Source organism: Apodemus sylvaticus, chromosome 17 (genome assembly GCF_947179515.1).
Source record: "Apodemus sylvaticus chromosome 17, mApoSyl1.1, whole genome shotgun sequence".
NCBI lineage: Eukaryota > Metazoa > Chordata > Mammalia > Rodentia > Muridae > Apodemus > Apodemus sylvaticus.
Window position 1 is genome coordinate 57,655,677 of NC_067488.1, and position 18,727 is coordinate 57,674,403.

At 43.8% G+C, this 18,727-nt stretch overlaps 1 protein-coding gene across 1 annotated transcript in view; it reads left to right on the forward strand.

Annotated features, from left to right (window-relative positions):
- Mov10l1 (Mov10 like RISC complex RNA helicase 1) overlaps nucleotides 1-14,680 on the forward strand; it is a 62,467-nt gene extending 47,787 nt beyond the window's left edge. Inside the window, exons 23-26 of the mRNA XM_052161515.1 lie at nucleotides 6,747-6,896; nucleotides 12,774-12,881; nucleotides 14,303-14,440; nucleotides 14,585-14,680. Of these exons, the coding sequence (XP_052017475.1) occupies nucleotides 6,747-6,896; nucleotides 12,774-12,881; nucleotides 14,303-14,440; nucleotides 14,585-14,680 (492 nt within the window). The remainder of the gene's footprint in view (nucleotides 1-6,746; nucleotides 6,897-12,773; nucleotides 12,882-14,302; nucleotides 14,441-14,584) is intronic.
- The last annotated feature ends 4,047 nt before the right edge of the window (nucleotides 14,681-18,727 follow it).

Genomic DNA, 18,727 nt, shown 5'->3' on the forward strand with positions numbered 1-18,727 from the left:
TAAAGGGGGACGAGGCAGTTATGTCTAGCAGAGAGTGACTGAGCGGGAAGGACCACGTTGCTGTGTGAATTGGCTGCAGTGTTGCTGGAGGCCTGGCCCTTGTTCACGGCACACCTGACTTCCTCTGCTCACGGGGGACAGAATGTCCTCGTGCCCACCTGTGCTTTGGATGGACCAGACAGAATTTCTTGAGTGTTTTTTGGCATGCTTAGGGTAGGACTAAACACCTTAGATTCCACAAAACAGGCCCAGAAGAAGCTGTGCTCTCTCTGCCACAAGGAGCCGTCAGTGGAGAAATCATGGTGTATATTATGCCCAGGCCACTTGAGCTCTGCTGCTTCTTGCTTTAGTGGCAGCACTGAGTGCAGACAATGAGGCAACCACCATAGGAACCTAAAGCCTGCCGGGCAGTGGTGGCGCATGCCTGTAATCCCAGCACTTCTGAGTTCAAGGCCAGCCTGGTCTACAGAGTGAGTTCCAGGACAGCCAGGGCTATACAGAGAAACCCTGTCTCAAGAAAAAAAAAAAAAAAGGAAAGAAAAGAAAAAAGAAAGGAACCTAAAGCCACTGCTGCCTCATTCCTGTGCCACTTCCTCCTCTGGTGTAATCAGGAAACCAGATAAGCTGGCCTGATCTCCTCCTCTCCTGCTCCATTACTTCCGGCTTCCATCCTTACTCACATCTCCTTAGGATCCTAGTTTACTTATCTCTTATTTTACCAGTTTTTAAGTTAAATTATAATTCCGTCATTTCTTCCCTTTCCTGCCCTCCCACCTTTTCCATGCACACCCTTGCTTCCTCTCAAGTTCATGGCCTCTTTTTCTTTGTTATTGTTACATATATGTATAAATACATAAACATAACCTTCTAAGCCAGTTTAGTGTTGCTTGTATGTGTATGATTTCAGGCTGACCACTTGGTACTGGATAACCAATTATTGGAGGTCATCCTAATTCTCCCACTATCCGCAGTCCTTAAGTTGCCTGTAGTTCTTTGTCACAGATAGGATCTAGTGAGGTTTCCTCTTCCACAAAAGCATGACTTCTTTTAGGTCTTGTTTAGACATCCATACTGTTGAATTACCATGAACATAGCTTCCCTACCATTTCTAAAAGACATGATCCCACAGCAGACTTTCTGATCCTCTGGCTCCTACAGTTTTTCCAGCCCCATCTTCCATGATCCTAAGTTTTATGTGCATGAGTTGTGCTGTAGATGTTCCCACTGAGACTGGGCACCCCATGACCAGTAGTTTACTGAATTTTGAGCAGTTGAAGTCTGCTGTAACTGTCTCTGCTGCAAAGGGAAGCTTCTCTGATAAGTGGTGAGAATATTGAGAATGTATTAGGAATTATGCTGATCTAGTAGGTTCTCCTCCAAGGGCCATGACCTCATTAGCCCCAGGAAGCTGGCGGTTTCCCTTCTGTTAACAGTCTGTTATTTAGACAGCTATTGGTTACCACCAAGATAGGAGTACCATTCTTACACCTTGAGGAATCTCTTCTTTTGGTGGTCATTGTGGTTGATAGGTGTCACAGCTATGGAGGACTGTGGTCTCTTAAATCCTCTGGTGTCTTATAGAGCACCGTCTGCTACAGTGAAAGCTAGTCCTCCAGGAGGAGGCTCTCAAGTCAGATCCAGCCTGAATCCTACAAGTCCTGTGTCCAAAGTGTATGTTGTCTTCAGCAATTGGGACTTACCTTAACCTCTGGGAGGCAGAAATAGGCTGTGTTGTTTTGGAAGTCTGAAGTCCCCTAACCAACAATTCCTACTAGTATATTTTTAATCTTTGTACCTTCTGTTTTAATAAGGATACAGGTTCAGGCTGCTATATCCCGACCAGTTCTGCTTCATCTCTTCATTCCTTCCCCATGCCATACCACTCTTGAGTGTGTGTGTGTTTGTGTGTGTGTATGTGAGAGAGAGAGAGAGAGAGAGAGAGAGAGAGAGAGCTAGCTCATGACACAGAGCTCACTCTGTATCCAAAACTGACTTTGAATTTTGCATCCTCCTGCTCCACCTTCCAAGTGTTTTGATTATAGACTTGAGCTACCATATCTGACAAAAAGTATTTTTCTTAAGGCCTGATTAACAGCTTAGGGGCTTTTGGTTTTATTACTTTTTTTTTTTTTTTTTTTTTGGTTGATTTGGGAGGTATCTCTTTGGATAGAGTATTCCTATGTGGCTCTCTGGCTGGCCTGGAAAGAACTGGCCTTGATCTCACTGAGCCATTTCTGTCTCCCCCTCCTGGGTGCCATGACTAGAGTAGCACCCCACCAGTTCTGGCCCTCTCTGTTAGCCAGTTTCTGTTTTTTGGTAGTGCCTTTTGTTTGCTTGCTTTGGGTGTTTTGAGAAAGGGTCTTTTGTAATTCATTGCTAAGGGTGGCTTTGAATTTCATTTTTATTGTTGTTTGTTTGTTTGTTTGTGACAGGTTTTACCATGTAACCCTGGCTGGGCTTAACTTAGTATGTAGAGCAGGCTGGCCTCAAACTCACAGAGATCCATCTGCTCTGTCTTAGTACTGTGATTAAAGTGGTTTGCCTCCATGTCTGGCCATTCATTGTATTTTATTTTAGGTTTTTCTTAAAAGCAGCTGAGTGTCATATTTAATCCAGTTTAGTCAAATCTGCTCACTCTTTGTTGGGTTTTATATTTTTCTTTACCTTTATTTCTGTTGTTTCCACATTTTCCTTATTTTTGCTATTGATTTTTTTTTTCTCATCAGCTTAAAAATTCTGAAGCCCATGGGGCTGGAGAGGTGGCTCAGCGGGTAAGAGCACCGACTGCTCTTCCAAAGGTCCTGAGTTCAAATCCCAGCAACCACATGGTGGCTCACAACCATCCGTAATGAGATCTGATGCCCTTTTCTGGTGTGTCTGAGAACAGCTACAGTGTACTTTCATATAATAAATAAATCTTAAAAAAAAATTTAAATTAAAAAAAATAAATAAATAAATTCTGAAGCCCAGTGTGGTGATGCCACCTTTAATCTCAACACTCAGGAGGCAGAGGCAGGAAGATTTCTTATGAGTTCCAGACCAGCCTAGTCTACATAGTGAGACTTGTCTACATAGTGAGACTTGTCTTAAAAATAAAAAATAAAATGCAGAGTTGGAAAGTTGGCTCAGTGCTTTAAGAATATATGTTCCTCTTGCAGGGGGTCTGAATTTAATCCTAAACACCCACATGGTGGCTCACAATCATCTGTAACTCCAATTCCAAAACATCTGATAACTCTTTGACTTCAGAAGGCAGCAGACACATATATGGTACACATGTGTAAAATAATACCTTTTAAATTCTGCTGTAAGCCTCTTTTCTCATTAATATTTAAAATACCTTTAAAAGATGACAAAAGGATAAATTATATATGTCTTAAAACACTATTCTGAAAAGTAATTATTGAAGCTTGGGCTGGAAAAGATGGCCCAAGATGACTGGTTAAGAGCAGTCATGCCGCTCTCCCAGAGGGTCCAGGTTCATTTCCCAGCATCCTCATGGCTGCTTACAACTGTCTGTAACTCCAGTTTCAGGATCCAACACCCCACACCAATGCACATAGAATTAAATAAATTTTTTAAAACTTAGTATAGCTTTGTCTGGTATTTATTCTTGTTGTGCTATGTTTTATGGACAAGGTCTCACTCAGTAGCCACCCAGCTGACTTCATGCTCAGATCAAGTAATGGGGTCGCAGGTGACACCCTCACACCAGCTTTGCTCACATGTAAGGTCATGGTGAGATACACAGCATGAATTGCACTCTGTTAGCCAGTTTTAAGTGTGAAGTTCAATACTGTTAAGTGTATTCATATTTTCTTAGCCAACAGTCTCTAGAACCTTTCCATCTTTAAAAACTGAAACTCTGTCCCTACAAAATCTTACTTTCCCACTAGCCCTGCCTCTGGAAGCCCCAATGAATTTGACCACTCTGTAGACCTCATATAAGGGGATCATGCAGTCATATTCATCAGCATAATGTCCTGGGGTTTATCTACGTCATAGCATGTCAAAATGTACTTTTTTATTTAACTTTATTTATTTATTTATTTATTTATTTATTTATTTATTTATTTATTAGCAAAGTCTCACTATATAGCTCTGGCTAGCCTGGACTCAATGTGTACACCAGCTGGCCTCAAAATCACAGAAGTCCATATTTTCTGCCATCCAAATCCTGGGATTAAAGATATATGCCACTACACCCGACTGAAACTTGCTGCTTTATCTAGGCTGGTTGGCCTGTAAACTCCCAGGGGCCTGATGTCTCTGTCCCTAGTACTAAGATTACTGGCAGGCACTGCTGTGCATTCAGCTTTTACTCCAGCACTTCTTCAGAGATGCACCTGCTCAGGTCCTTGGCCCATATTAACTGGTTTTATTGGGAGGAGGGTTGTCATTGAGTTCTAAGAGTCCTATGTGTTTTGGATATGAATGTCTTACCTTATTTGCAAGTGTTCTGTGTTATCTTTTTGCTCTGCTGGGTATGTCCTTTGAGCATGGGAAGCATGTAGGGCTGGTAGTAAAGGTGGAACGAGAGTACTTCCTGCTCTTGTGAAGGGCTGAAATGTGGTTCTCAGCACATAGCATCATAACCACCTGCCACTCCAGCTCCAGAAGATCTACTCCCTCTTCTGGCCTCCATGGGCACCTACACATATATGCTCACATATACAGACAAATACAAATAAATCTTTTTTTTAAAAAAAGCTTTAGTTTGAGGGTTCAGAAGCTTAAGAGCAGTGGCTACTCTTCCAGAGGACCTGGGTTTGATTTTCAGCATCCTCATGGCAGCTCACAACCATCTATAATGCCAGCCCTCCTCTGTACCCCAAGGGCCAGACATGGTACACATACATACATGCAGGCAAAACATAGACATAGAATAAAAACAAATACCTTTTATAAGCCATCATTTTGCCATAGTCAAGGGGCAGTATTGAGCTCCCTGTTCTATCCTGGTCTGATGCCACAGTATCCATTCACAGCTGTACATTCTGTCATGCCGTGAGGAAGGGTTTGTTCAAGGTGAGAGACTCCTAGGCTCAAGGAACCATCTTGGCAAAACAAAGCTGCTTTAGCTATAACCAGAGTTGGCTGAAGGAAAGAGCTCTGTAGCTGAACTGGGGAAGATGCCAGCACCTAGCCCTGGTGATAGGGCCACCTGCCCTGTGCCCAGTGCCTTGCTGCAGCCTGTGGGGACTAACAGCCAGCTCCTCCTCAAGGCCTGCCATCTGCTTTCATACTGCTGTGGGTATTGGCCTCAATGGTTTCTCTCTTATCTAGTGATCTGTGAGCTGTCTTCATGTCAGGGCCCTAAATGCCATTTCTGTTGCATGGGCTGCTCTTAGCCACATAATTGCCAAGGATTGCCCATCCTTGGTTCAATTTCATGAAGGAGTTTTCCATGACTTCTCTCCCTGGTACCATAAATCCCTAAAAGAGGAGATTTTGGGTTTTTTGGTTTTTGTTCTGTTTGGGTGTGGAGGAGTTGTTTTTGATGCTGTTTTGAGACAGTCTCTCTGTTATATAGCTCTGGCTGTCCTTTAACTTGCAATCAAACTAGCATTGAACTCACAGAGATCCATGTGCTTATGCCTCCCAAGTGCTGGGATTAAATGAATGTGTCACTATTCCTGGCCCAGAAATGGTAGATTTGTGCAATCAGTCCTTAACACTTGAATAGTGTGTATATGGTTTTAGGCTAGGCATAGTAGCATAGGCCTTTAATCCTAACATGTAGAAGACAAAGACAAATGAATTTCTATTTGAGGCCAAACTAATCTACATAGGGAATTCCAGGCCAGCTACATGGTGAATTCCAGGCTACATGGTGAAACCCTGTCCCAAAACATCTTTTGTTAGCCAGGTATGATGGCACATGCCTTTTATCCCTTTTATCCCAACACTCAGGCCAAGGGTATTCTGTTCTACACAGTGAGTTCCAGCCCAGCCAGGGCTATGTACCAATGCTCTGTCTAAAGAAGAAGAAAAAAAAACTTTGTTTAAAAAGATGGTCCTAATTAATAATTTCCAAATTATTTAGTGATAATTGTTCTGCTAGATTATATATTCTGTGTGAGAGTAGAGATGTTTCTTTCTGTTGTGTTTACTGTGTAGGTCAAGTGGTAGCATATTGATCTACTCTAAACTCTACTGTGGGTTCTCACTACCAGTCCAAATGTTTTGGATTCACGAATGAAACACACACACACACACACACACACACACACAGCGGGGAGAGCACTTTATATTTAATATGTCTTAACACACAAAGGCTGGGCACTTCTAAACTCCCCGTCACTAACACACCCTTCCCCCTCCAATATTCTTTAGTTATTACTTACTAAAACCTATTTTCCATCCCAGTCACCACAGACCCAGGCCTGCAGCCCTCATAGGCCACCACCCCCAACTCTGACATCTTGGTAATCTCTCTGTCCTACACTTCTCAGGCCAGGACCTCTCCTCCCCAGCAATGGTAATTCTACTCTTCCCTAGAGATCCTTGCCCATGAACCTCAAAGTCCCTCTATCTCTCTGCCCAGCCATTGCCCACCAGCGACTTTGTTTACCAATTAGAACCAGCTGGGATCGGGGACTGTCACTGTCTCACAAGCAGATGTATGGATTCTTGTGTAATTTGGAAACCTAGTTAACATAAGCAACAAACCAAATCTACAACACACAGTACCTACTTGATTAACATTACTGGGCAAATGACATTTTGCATTCTCACTAACTCAGGGAAATGAAGCTCGTGAAGGGAGAAGCCCATCGTGGTTCAGCCCAGCTGAGGCTGTTCAGGTCATGCGCTACTGTTGCCTCTTGGCCCGGAATGTCTCCAGTCAAGTATCTTCCAAGGACATAGGTGTCATCACACCCTATCGGAAGCAGGTAAACCCACCAGGACTGTACCTTGTTAAACACAGCCACTGTGGCCCTTGGTCCATGGTTTCTGAAAGGCAGAAACAAGCTCATTCTGAACAGCAGATTTTCAAAGAAGTAGGATCATGTTTGAGTGATGCTGGAGATAAGAAACTGGCAAACCATACAGCTCGTGGTCAGTACTGACCAGCTACCTATCTTACTGTAGCCAGGGCTGAGCATTATTTTTAAATTCTAGATACTTACTTCATAAATATTTACATAAGGATCTGTGGGATATCTTGGTATATTTTGTCCCTTGGAAGGAGAAGCAGGAAGATCTCTGAGGACAAGGACAGCTTGGGCTATATATTAAGACCCTGTCTCAACAATAATACTAATGTAAAAGCTTTGTAGGTATAATAGTTCACATCGTTAGCTACAGCATTTGGGACACTGAGGGAAGGGGGATTACTGCTAGTAGAGACTAGTCTAGGTTATTTACTTTCTAGACCAGTGGGCTGCAGAGTGAGATCCTGTTGAGAGAAAGAGGGAGAGAAGAAAGAAAGGAAAGGAAGGAGGGAAATCTTGTCTAGTCCACCTCTCAAGCAGTAATGAATGCTGTTGGCATTTTTGAGTGTGACCCTTCTACATAGGATTGTAAGGCAGCATTGCTGACCCTATAAAATTCCCTATAGATTGTGAAATGGAGCAGGAGGTGAGAGTGAGCATTTACTTGTGGTGGCACATAGCTAGTAATAACTTGACTAAAAGTATATAGCTAGTTGATTCCAGGATGCCCTTCTTCCTTGATAAGTCTGGAGCCATGCCACGCAGCTCTGGAAACACAGCATCAGTGTTTGCTGTAGTGCAACTGACTAACAAATCCATGTATTTTTTTCGTTTTTATTTATTCTTTCATATATTACATCCTGACTGCATTTTCCCTCCCTCCTTAACTCCCACCCTTCCTCCACTTCCTCTCTCCCCTAGATTCACTCCTCTGTTTCCCTTAAAAAAAAAGGGCAGACCTTCCAGGGATATTAACCAAACATAGCATATCAAGTTACAATAAGAGTAGGTACATCCCTCAATATCAAGGCTGAATAAGGCAACCCAGTAAGAGGAAAAGGCTCCCAAAAGCAAGCAAAAGAGTCAGAGACACCCCTGTCACCACTGTTAGGAATCCCACAAGACCACCAAGCTACACAACCATAACATATGCAGAAGACCTAAGTCAGTCCCATATGGGAAAACTCCAACCCAAGGAGGTTAACTACACACATGAAAACACAGGAAATAAGTAATCTTACATCAGCAAAACCAAAAGAAGGGAAGGACAGATAAACAACACACAGACACACACACACACACAGCAGCAACAAAATAACAGGAATTAACAATCATTGATCATTAATATCTCTCAATATCAATGGACTTAATTCACAATGAAAAGACAGGGCTGCAGAATGGATGCAAAAACATCTGTTCTGATGCTACACACCAGAAACACACCTCAACATCAAAGTTAGACATCACCTCAGAGTAAAAGGTTGTAAAAAGATTTTTGAAGCAGATGGACCCAAGAAGCAAGCTGGTGTGGCTATTCTCATATCTCACAAAATAGACTTCCAACCAAAACTAATCGAAAGAGGTAAGGAAGGATACTTCATACTCATCAAAGGAAAAATTCCACCAAGATGATGTCTCAATTCTGAACATCTATGCCCCAAACTCAAGGGTACTCACATTTGGAAAAGAAACATTACTAAAGATTCATCAAACCTCCCACATTAATAATGGGAGAATTCAGTACCTGCTCCTTACCTAAGGGCAGGTCATCGAGGCAGAAACTAAGAGAGAAATAAGGGAGCTAACATATGTAATATGGACCTAATAGACATCTACAGAACACTTCATCCAAACACAAAGGAATAGATCTTCTTCTCAGCACCTCACAGAACCTTCTCCAAAATTGGCCACATACTCAGTCACAAAGCAAGCCTCAACAGATACAAGAAAATTAAAATAACCCCTTGCATCCTACCAGACCACCATGAATTAAAGCTGGACTTCAACAACAGAAATAACAGCCTACAAACTCAGGAAAACTGAACAACTTTCTGCTGAGCAACTACTGGGTCAAGGCAGAAATAAAGTAAGACTTCCTAAGAATTCAGTGAAAATGAGTTACACAACCTACCCAAATGTATGAGACACAATGAAAGTTGTGCTAAGAGCAAAGTTCATTATACTAAGTACCTACATTAAAAAAAGCTGGAGAGATCTCATACTAGCAAGTTAGCAGCACACCTGAACGTTCTAGAACAAAAAGAAGCAAACACACTCAAGAGGAGTAAACAGCAGAAATAATCAAACTGAGGGATGAAATCAATAAAATAGAATCAGAGAACACAAAGAAAAATAAAATGAAGAGTTGGTTCTTTGAGAATATCAACAAGATAGACAAACCCTTAACAAAATTAATTAAAAGACAGAAAAAGAATATCCAGATTAATAAAATCAGAAACAAAGGGGGATATAACAACAGACACTGAAGAAATCCAAAGACTCATTAGGTCTTACTTCAAAAACCTATATGCCACAAAAATGGAAAATCTAAAAGAACTGGACAATTTTCTTGATAGATATCATTTATCGAAGTTTAATCAAGACCAAATAAACAATGTAAATAGACCTATAGCCCCTAAAGAAATAGAAGTAATCATTAAAAGTCTCCCAACTGGGTTGAGTGGTTAAGAGCCCTGACTGCTCTTCTAGAGGTCCTGAGTTCAATTCCCAGAAACCTCATGGTGGCTCACAGCCATCTGTAATGGTATCAGATAACCTCTTCTGCTGTGTCTGAAGAGAGTAACAGTGTACTCATATATATAATTTTTTTAAAGTCTCCCAACCAAGAAAAGCCCAGGACCAAATGGTTTTAGCATAGAATTCTACCAGACTTTTAAAGAACTAGAACCAGTATTTCTCAAATTATTCCACAAAAATAGGAACAAAGGAACATTGCCAAATTCATTTTATGAGGCCACAGTCACCTTGCTACCCAAACTGCACAAAAATTCAACAAAGAGAGAATTACAGACCAATTTCTCTCATGAACAATTGATGCAAAAACACTTGCAAACCAAATCCAAGAACACATCACTAAGATGATCTACTATGGCCAAGTGGGTATCATCCCAGAGAGTCAGGGATGTTTCAGCATCCCAGTCTGCAATGTAATCTGCCCTAGAAACAAACTAAAAATGGAGGGTGGGGCAGGGGACAGAAAAAAACAAAACAAGAAAAAGTGTGATCATCTCATTAGATGTTGGGAAAAAACCTTTGAGTCTTCCCAAACTGCTGCTTCCATCCAGGCTGTTTTGTGCCGTCTCAGCCGTGAACACAGCCTTAGCCACAACATGCTCATCCCACCTCCAGGCGTGGAAGGACTTTTTGTTGTTGTTGGGCAGGGGTGGAGGTTGTCTGGTTTTGTTTTTGTAGCTAGAAAGACAGCTGTGAGTGCTGGGAACAACTATTTTCTTATTTTTGTTTTGTTGGTTTGGTTTTGGTTATGAGCCTAGCTTTTAATACCTGAGCCATCCTTCCAGACTCCTTTTGTTAGTGTATGGATTTGTTTGTTTATGTTAAATATTGGTTTTTATTTTATGTGTATGAGTATGTTGCATGCATGCAGTGTTTGTGAGTACTAGAAGAGCTCCTCAGGTGCCCTGAAGCTAGTTCTGGGCCACTTGTCAGTTCAAGGAGTCAGTTCTGGGTCCTGAGGGAGAGTGGTAGGCTCTTAATTACTGAGCCTTCACTCTAGCCTCTGGTTTGTTTTTTTTTAAAAATGGGGTTTCTCCATGGCTCTCCGACTAGCCTAAAAGTACTTTTATTGTGCAGGTCAGTCTCAAGCTCATAATCATCCTGCCTCAATCTGCCAAATGCTACTATACCAAGCTTAAATGAGGTTTGTGCTGTGTGTTGGGGATCAAACAGGACCTTGCACATGGTAGACAAAGGCAGAACCCCTGAAGCATATCATAGCCTTTTAAAATGCCGTCAGTATTTTTCATTTCATTATTTTATGCTTTTTGATGTATACGAGTATTTTGCCTAGATATATGTCTGTTCCATATGACTCCTTGGTGTTTAAGGAGCCCAGAATGGGGTGTCATATGCCCTGGGACTGGAGTTAGCCATGGTTCAGAGCCTTCATGTAGGTGCTGGGAATTGAACCTGGGTCATCTAGAATAAACAGTGCTCTTAACCACTGAGCTATCTTTCCATTCCCCTATCCTACATTTTTTTATCCCCATATTCAAATCAAAATGTAGCATGTAAGGGAAAAAACTCTGTATATAAATGTCAATTGTTTGTCAAGAAAAGTAAGTGATGTCCACATTGATGGTCAGCTCTGTTGATAAGTAAGAAACCAGGTTGGCTGAGACCCCCCAGGGCTACTGTCTCTATGCCCATCAGCGCAGCTCCAGGCTAACCCTGAGTCCTTTTCTACACTGATCCTCATAGCCCTGGGATGGGTACCTGGAGCCTGATGAGGTGCTGTGTCAGGTAACTTTTCTTTCACTGTGGGAAAACCAAGACAGTTTACAAAAGAGAGTGTTCAATTGGGCTTGTGGTTGTAGAGTCACAGGACTGGAGCAAACGCCAAGTGTCAAGAAAGCCAAGAGCTCACATCTTGATCCAGAAGCAGAAGGCAGAGAGAGCACAGTGCGAATGACATGAGGGTTTTTAAATAACAGCACTTGCTGAACTCAAATGGTTAAGACATATTGATAGTTGTTACCAAAGAAGAAAATACATACGTCTAGAGAAATAGTTGAGATTTAAAACAGTTCCTGAGAACTCACAACTAAGAATTACCCAGACAAGTCTGAAAGTCTTTACTGGAATAGTTAACTTGTCACAAAGGTGAAGCAGCTGCTTCTGCACAGCCTGTTGGAAAGAGCCAGAAAAGCTGACTGAATTCTCCAGCATCCTCTCACTGGGACACTACCTCTTAAACCCCTCCATGTTCCCACATCTGAAGAAGGTTTGAATAATTAGAGATGTAAGGTAAACAGGTCAGAGCAAACCTGCTGAAGATTGGGACACTTGACTGAGTTTGTGCCACAGCAGAGCTGCACTAGCTTTAGACTATAGAAGTAGTAGGTCACACTGTGGCAAAAGCAGTGTGACAGCAGACAGTGGGATGACGGACTAATGGTGTCCCAGGCTCTGCATCTGGTCACATGGTCCCTGTGTGCCTTCCTAAGCGTCACATGCCAGAGAGCTTTAGGGACTTTGTGGTGGCTGGGATGAGAGTGCCCCTGTAGCTCATTTTCATCCCTAGTTGATGGACCTGCTCACATTGTAGCATTCCATTCCTGCAGACTCCCAGCCATCATCTGTTAGCTTACAGCATTCTAGCACTTCTGCACCCACAGCCCCAGAATGCTCCTAAGTTCCTGTGCAAACCAGCTGCGAAGGCCACACTTCTCCTACACAGGTTTTCTGTTATCTCCCCATGTCACCTTGAGAACACTTGAAGAAACAACTTAGGTGGGGAGGAGAAGACTGTGTTGATTTTAGAGGACTTCATTCGTCACAGCAGGGAAGACATGGTGGGGTAGCTTAGTCCATGACAGTGGAACATGTGGCAGAGACTTCACATCACAGAGGACCAGGAAGCAGGGCCCATGAGAAGCCCTCAGTGACCTCCTCCTTGCTGAGCCCATTCTCTAAAAGTCACACAGCTTCCCAAAATAGTGCTACCAGCTGTAGACCAAGTGCTCAAAATAAGAGTGGGAAAGGGAGACCCAAACCGTACTAGTATTTGGCTTAACTATAATAATAAATATCTTGATTTTTTAATGTTATTTTTCAATCTTTTAACCTCTTTTGAAGGTGGAGAAAATAAAAATCCTTCTGCGAAATGTGGATTTGACTGACATAAAGGTCGGCTCAGTTGAGGAATTCCAGGGGCAGGAGTACCTGGTCATCGTCATCTCCACTGTAAGTGGTCTCTCTGTGTAGCCAGCTGGCATGCACTTGTCACTGCTGGTTATTCAGTGAGTGATAGATATATTCAAATAAATGAAAGAATCTGATCTGCCGTGTACAGGCTGCACTGCAGGCTAGAGACTCTCTTAGACTCAGATGTTTACAAAAGTGCTGACGATAGCACATTGTTTAACAAAACCCAAAGATCGGGAGCCCAAGTTCAGAGGATCTAGGAAGAGATAGCTAGTTCATGGAGGAATAAGATGGTGAAAGACTGGCGTGGTGGGAAACAGGTAGGTGGGTCTCATGCGTTTGAAGCCAGCCAGGTCTCCACAGTAAGTTCCAGGGTAACCATGGCTACATAGTGAAACCCTGCCAGCCGGGCGGTGGTGGCACACGCCTGTAATCCCAGCACTTGGGAGGCAGAGGCAGGCAGATTTCTGAGTTCGAGGCCAGCCTGGTCTACAAAGTGAGTTCCAGGACAGCCAGGGCTACGCAGAGAAACCCTGTCTCGAAAAAACCAGAAAAAAAATAAAATAGTGAGACCCTGCCTCAAAACAAAACCAAAAAAAAAAAAAAAAAAAAGAAAGAAAAGAAAAAAAGAAAAAAGAAAAGAAAAGAAAAAGGCTGCTAGGGATCAGAGTGGAGCAGGTGTCAGAAGACCCCAGTACAGAGTGGCCTTTCATACCACTGCCTATTAATCTTTTTTTTTTTCAAGGGCTGGGATCAAAGGCATGCGCCACCACCGCCCGGCCTATTAATCTTTAAAATATCTCCATTGCAAGAACATTCTAACTTCAGATAGAAAACTCAGATGCGGGGCTGGAGAGATGGCTCAGTGCTTAAGAGCACTGACTGTTCTTCCAGAGGTCCTGAGTTCAATTCCCAGCAACCACATGGTTGCTCACAACCATCTATAATGGGGTCTAGTACCCTCTTCTGGTGTGTCTGAAGACAGCAATGGTGTACTCAGATGTATAAAATAAATTAGTGAATCTTTTAAAAAGAGAATTTTTTTAAAAGAAAAAAAAAAAACAGATGCAAAAGAGAAAATTAACACCACCTAAAATTCTACTACCCGACATAACCTGTTACCGTCTGGGGAGGTCTCCTTATCTGTAGACTGAATAGTGCTGAGAATAGCCCTGTCTCGTTTAAAAATAAATAGGGTCAGATTGCTTCCTAACCTTTCTGTTTTCTTTTTTGTTTGTTTGTTTTTTTGTTTGTTTGTTTTTGGAGACAGGTTTTCTCTGTATAGTCCTGGCTGTCCTGGAACTCACTGTGTAGACCAGGCTGGCCTCCAACTCAGAAATCCGCCTACCTCTACCTCCCAGAGTGCTGGGATTACAGGTGTGTGCCACCACCGCCCGGCTACCTTTCTGTTTTCAAGTATCAAGAAAATCACTTAAATTTCTTCATCTTTGTGTCCCTAGGTGCGGTCAAATGAAGATAGATTTGAAGATGACCGTTATTTTTTGGGTTTCTTATCCAATTCAAAAAGATTTAATGTTGCAATCACAAGACCCAAAGCACTGCTGATCGTTCTAGGAAACCCTCATGTGCTTGTCAGAGTGAGTTTGTAGGGCACTGGGCTGCCTTGATGTGGGAAGGGACAGGAAGGACACAGGTCTCAGGAAATGACTTCTTAACTCCAGCATGCACCTGGCACCAGGACACTCTGGGCCTCACTCACTTGTATCTCTGGTTCTCATCAGGATCCCTGTTTTGGAGCGCTGCTAGAATACAGTGTTACCAATGGTGTCTACACAGGGTGTGATCTACCTCCTGAACTCCAGGCTCTCCAAAAGTGAGCACTCCAGTCCACTTCCTAAAAGGTGGGCTCTTTAGGACTCCCAATCCTCCCGTACTGGTTCTCCCTCAAAACCTCATGCAGCTAAACCCACTGAAGCCTCAGGATGCCTGGCTGCTTTCTTGACTCCTTCCTGACCACCACTCTCCTGGACTATGGTGGCAATGCCACCCTCCCTTGTGTGTCTCAACAGGTAAAGCACCAGTGTTAAAGCCCCGCGGAGGGAACAGTGTGGCTACATGTGTTCACTTCAGACAAGCTGTGGCTGGATGGCTGTGCCAGGATCTGTGGACACGGTGGAGTCTGCTGGTTGGATACACAGCAGCAACAGCAGGGAGACACTGAGCCTCACCCTATGGACCATTAGGTCCAGCCGTGCTGCAGTCTTAGGTGACTCCCGTGGCTTCCTGGCCTCGCTCGAGACTGAGTGTTGGTATAGGTGGGACCGCTGGGTCAGCTGAGCTGCTGCTGCTTCCTTGGACTGACCTTGGTTCATAACAGTTTGTTTCTGCCAGTGGGCAGTCACTGCCACTACCCTCCCCAAATAAACACCCACAACCCCAGACCCCTCTCTGCCTGAGAATGCACCCATGTCTGTGGTTAAGGGTATCTTTCCTTTGCACCCTACCAGCTACACTCTGTGTAGTTGGTTCCACCATCATCTACTCTATCCTGATCCAGACGTGTGTGAAACAGCAGGAAAGGCCACCAACTCCTCTCACCTGAGAACAGTCCACACTGGCTGTGTTGTAATGCCTAGGACTGAGGAGGGTCTTGAATAGAACCAGGCCCACCTAGAACCGAGTATTTCTAGAAGGGGCAGTCAGTTAGGGCCTGTACTGAAGCTCTGCCTATCTTTCTGGGCTGTCCCTAAATTCAAGTAGATGCCAACCTCTAAGAGCCTTCATGGGTTGGGTGAAATGGGCTCTTTGGTGGACTAAACCGGATTTGCAAGTCTGTTGCACTTTGCAAGTCAGAGGCAGTAAGCAAAGAAATAAAATGTCAGCAGACTCCTGCAGCTTAGGGGAGAGGCCAGCACAGGCGCTGTGGCTCCACCATGCTCTACTGCAGGCCCTGCTGCCAAAAGCACTGCACCTGGAGGCTGGGCCTCAGAGCCCAGGGTGACAGCGTGGGGTTTAGCCCTCTTGTGTAGGTGAAGACTGTCACCCTAATGAGGGTCTTCCCACTCCTGCAGACCTGCAGCACCCTACTACATAGGGCAGGACCCTTCCACAGGCCTGATGGGGCACATGCCAAGATCCTGGGGGCATGAAGAGACCCCCTATGATATCATAGGATCTCCTGCTCTAAAAGCCTACACCCACCCTATTATGGTGTTCTCCCTCCACACCCAGGTCTGGACCTGGCTACCTGGAGCACAGAAATGAGGATGGAGGAATAATCTCAAGAAAATTTCAAGGGCCTCAACCACTTGGGAAACACAGTGGCCAAGGCACTTTGCTCAGGCAGAGACTGTAGAGTCTGTGGTGGGTGGAGGGTTTTGTTTGGATGAAATTGAGAGCAGCTGAATTGCTGTCAGGCCTCTGGTGGCCTGTTCACCTGTGTTGTCCTTTGCCCTGGGTCCAAACTCAGTTGCAGAGAGGCCTTACCTTTAGCTGTATGAGCGTGAGCGCAGGAGCAAGGCTACACCAGGAGGTAACAAGCAGGTCCCAGGGAGGAAGCCAGTGACTGGGAGTCAGGGAGATCACAGTCCATCAGGACCTCATCTGCCCTGAGCGGAGCACCCAGCTCAGCTTAGTCATGAACCCTGGGCTGCAGCACATTTCTCCCCAGAAGGATGCACCTAGCTCAGGGCTAACCACATGTGCCCCAGCTTGCACTGTGTCCTGACATAGGACACATACCTCGGAATCTCTAGAATGAGAGTGATGCAAGGTGGGCCAGGACGAGCAGCATCCCAGTCAGGAACAGAAGCTACAGAAGGCCCTGCTCTAGGGATGACAACGCTGTCCAGACCAATGTGACCACCTGCAAAACAAGGACCAGCATGCCTGGAGCCAGATAGGCAGACAGACTTCAAACTTGGTCATAGCCCCAAGAAATGAAGAAGGTGTCTCCTTGCTTATTTTTAAGTTACCTACATTTTTTTTCTTTTTTTTTTTATTTTGAGATTTTATTCTTATGTGTTGGGGTGTTTTATGTAGTGTCAGCAGGCTGCAGAAGATGGTACATGATCTTCTAAAGCTGGTTGCTGTAACCAAACCTGGTTCCTCTGGAAGAGCAGCCAGTGTTCCTAACTACTGAGCGATCTCTCCAGCCAGCCCCACTTCTCGTTTTTTTTTTAAATAATTTATTCTTAATTCATGTGCATTAGCATTTTGCCTGGATGTATGTCTCTGTGAGGGTGTGTCAGATCACCTGGAACTGGAGTTACAAACATTCTTAAACGGCCATGTGGATACTGGGAATTGAACCTGGGTCCTCTGGAAGAGCAGCCGGTGCAGCGATGGGTCATTGAGCCATCTCTCTAGTCCCGTGTCTCTCAATTTTTTTAAAGGCTGTTTGTAATGTCATTCCAAGCATATTGTAAATTTTGCCATTCTAAAGCAAAGCAGAGCAACTTATATGAGGAAAATGCACTAACATTTTACACCAATATTGTCCTCTAAAAAGGACATCCTCCAAAGCTAGAAATGATGCTTTTTCCTTCTTGAACCTGTATTTTACTCTCCATGCATTGAATGAACCCCGGTGTAGAATACTATGCTTATAGGTGAGTATGAAAGAAAATGTGGCTTTTCTTTCCTATTTTTTGGAAAATATTTTATGTTCTGTACCCAAAATGGAATTTCCCACTCATCACCCTTGGCCCCAGAAGACAAGTAATGAGCTCTTGCCAAAGAGGCCCAAGTAGATGCTGTAGTTTGCTGTGGATGCTCCTGACCCTCCCAGCACACGGCCTCACGCTGAAGTGGTCAGTTGTCATGGAGGGCAGTTCAATTGGGAATGATGGGATGGGTGGAGACAGAGCAACTGCTCTTGGCCACTTGTTCATCACCCCCTGCCACATAGAGAAAGTTCACTGATAAGGGTATAAAGATATATTAATCTAGTTCATTAGTACTATGTTCATTTAGCAAAATAATAGAAATGGATTATGCCATAGAGCCTGTGACCCATCTAGCCATAGATTCTTGGCCCAACAATGTGGGATCACCTTGTGGAGTGGGAATTAAATCAGAAATGGTTGTTTGGTCCCATGATGCTTTTATGCCACTGTTGCTTCAGTGGGATACTAGCACCGTCAGGTCATCGTCACAGACTGCAGGATTAACAGTTCAGTACGACTGTATGAAGTTGGCCAGTAGGAATAGAACTTCAGGTCAGTGCTTGCTTAGTCTCTCCATGCCCCAGGACTCTAGGATGTGGTATATTCAGCAATAGAATCTAGAGGGTAGCCACAAACAATGGTAGTAGCCTGTGATACTTTGGGATCTAGGGAAATTCAGTGGCCAACAACTCTAAAGCAAGTAACCAGTTCCTGGAACTAGGTTTTTTAATTATTTGCCTCTGGTGTGTAGCAGGGAATTGTTGCCCCATTATTGGGCAACTCTATTTAAGCTTTTATTTTTGTCTTTATTTTATGTACATGGGTATTGTGCCTGCATGTATGTCTGTGCACTGCATGAGTGCAGTGTCTGCAGAGGCCAGAAGGATCCAACCCTCTGAAACTGAAGTTGCAGACTGTTGCTAATGACCTTAAGTACTGGGGAGACTCCATGGAACTAGGTTCAATTACCAGCACCATGCAGTGGCTTATAATACCTGTAACCCCATTCCCAGGGAGTTCCGGCCTCCGTGGCCACTGCATGCTGGTGGTACACCCATGCACAATTTTTTAAAAGAATAAGACTCCACACAGAGTGGATGAATAGAGCCTTTGGTGAGGCATGCACAAATAGTTAAAGGAGACAACACTTGCAGGTGGGGTTCAGGGATGGTCAGAGAAACCAAACTGCTGAGAAGGGGTCTGTGTGCAAAAGCTCTAGGAATCAAAGGGCTTAGATTTGATTCCTAGACAACAAAA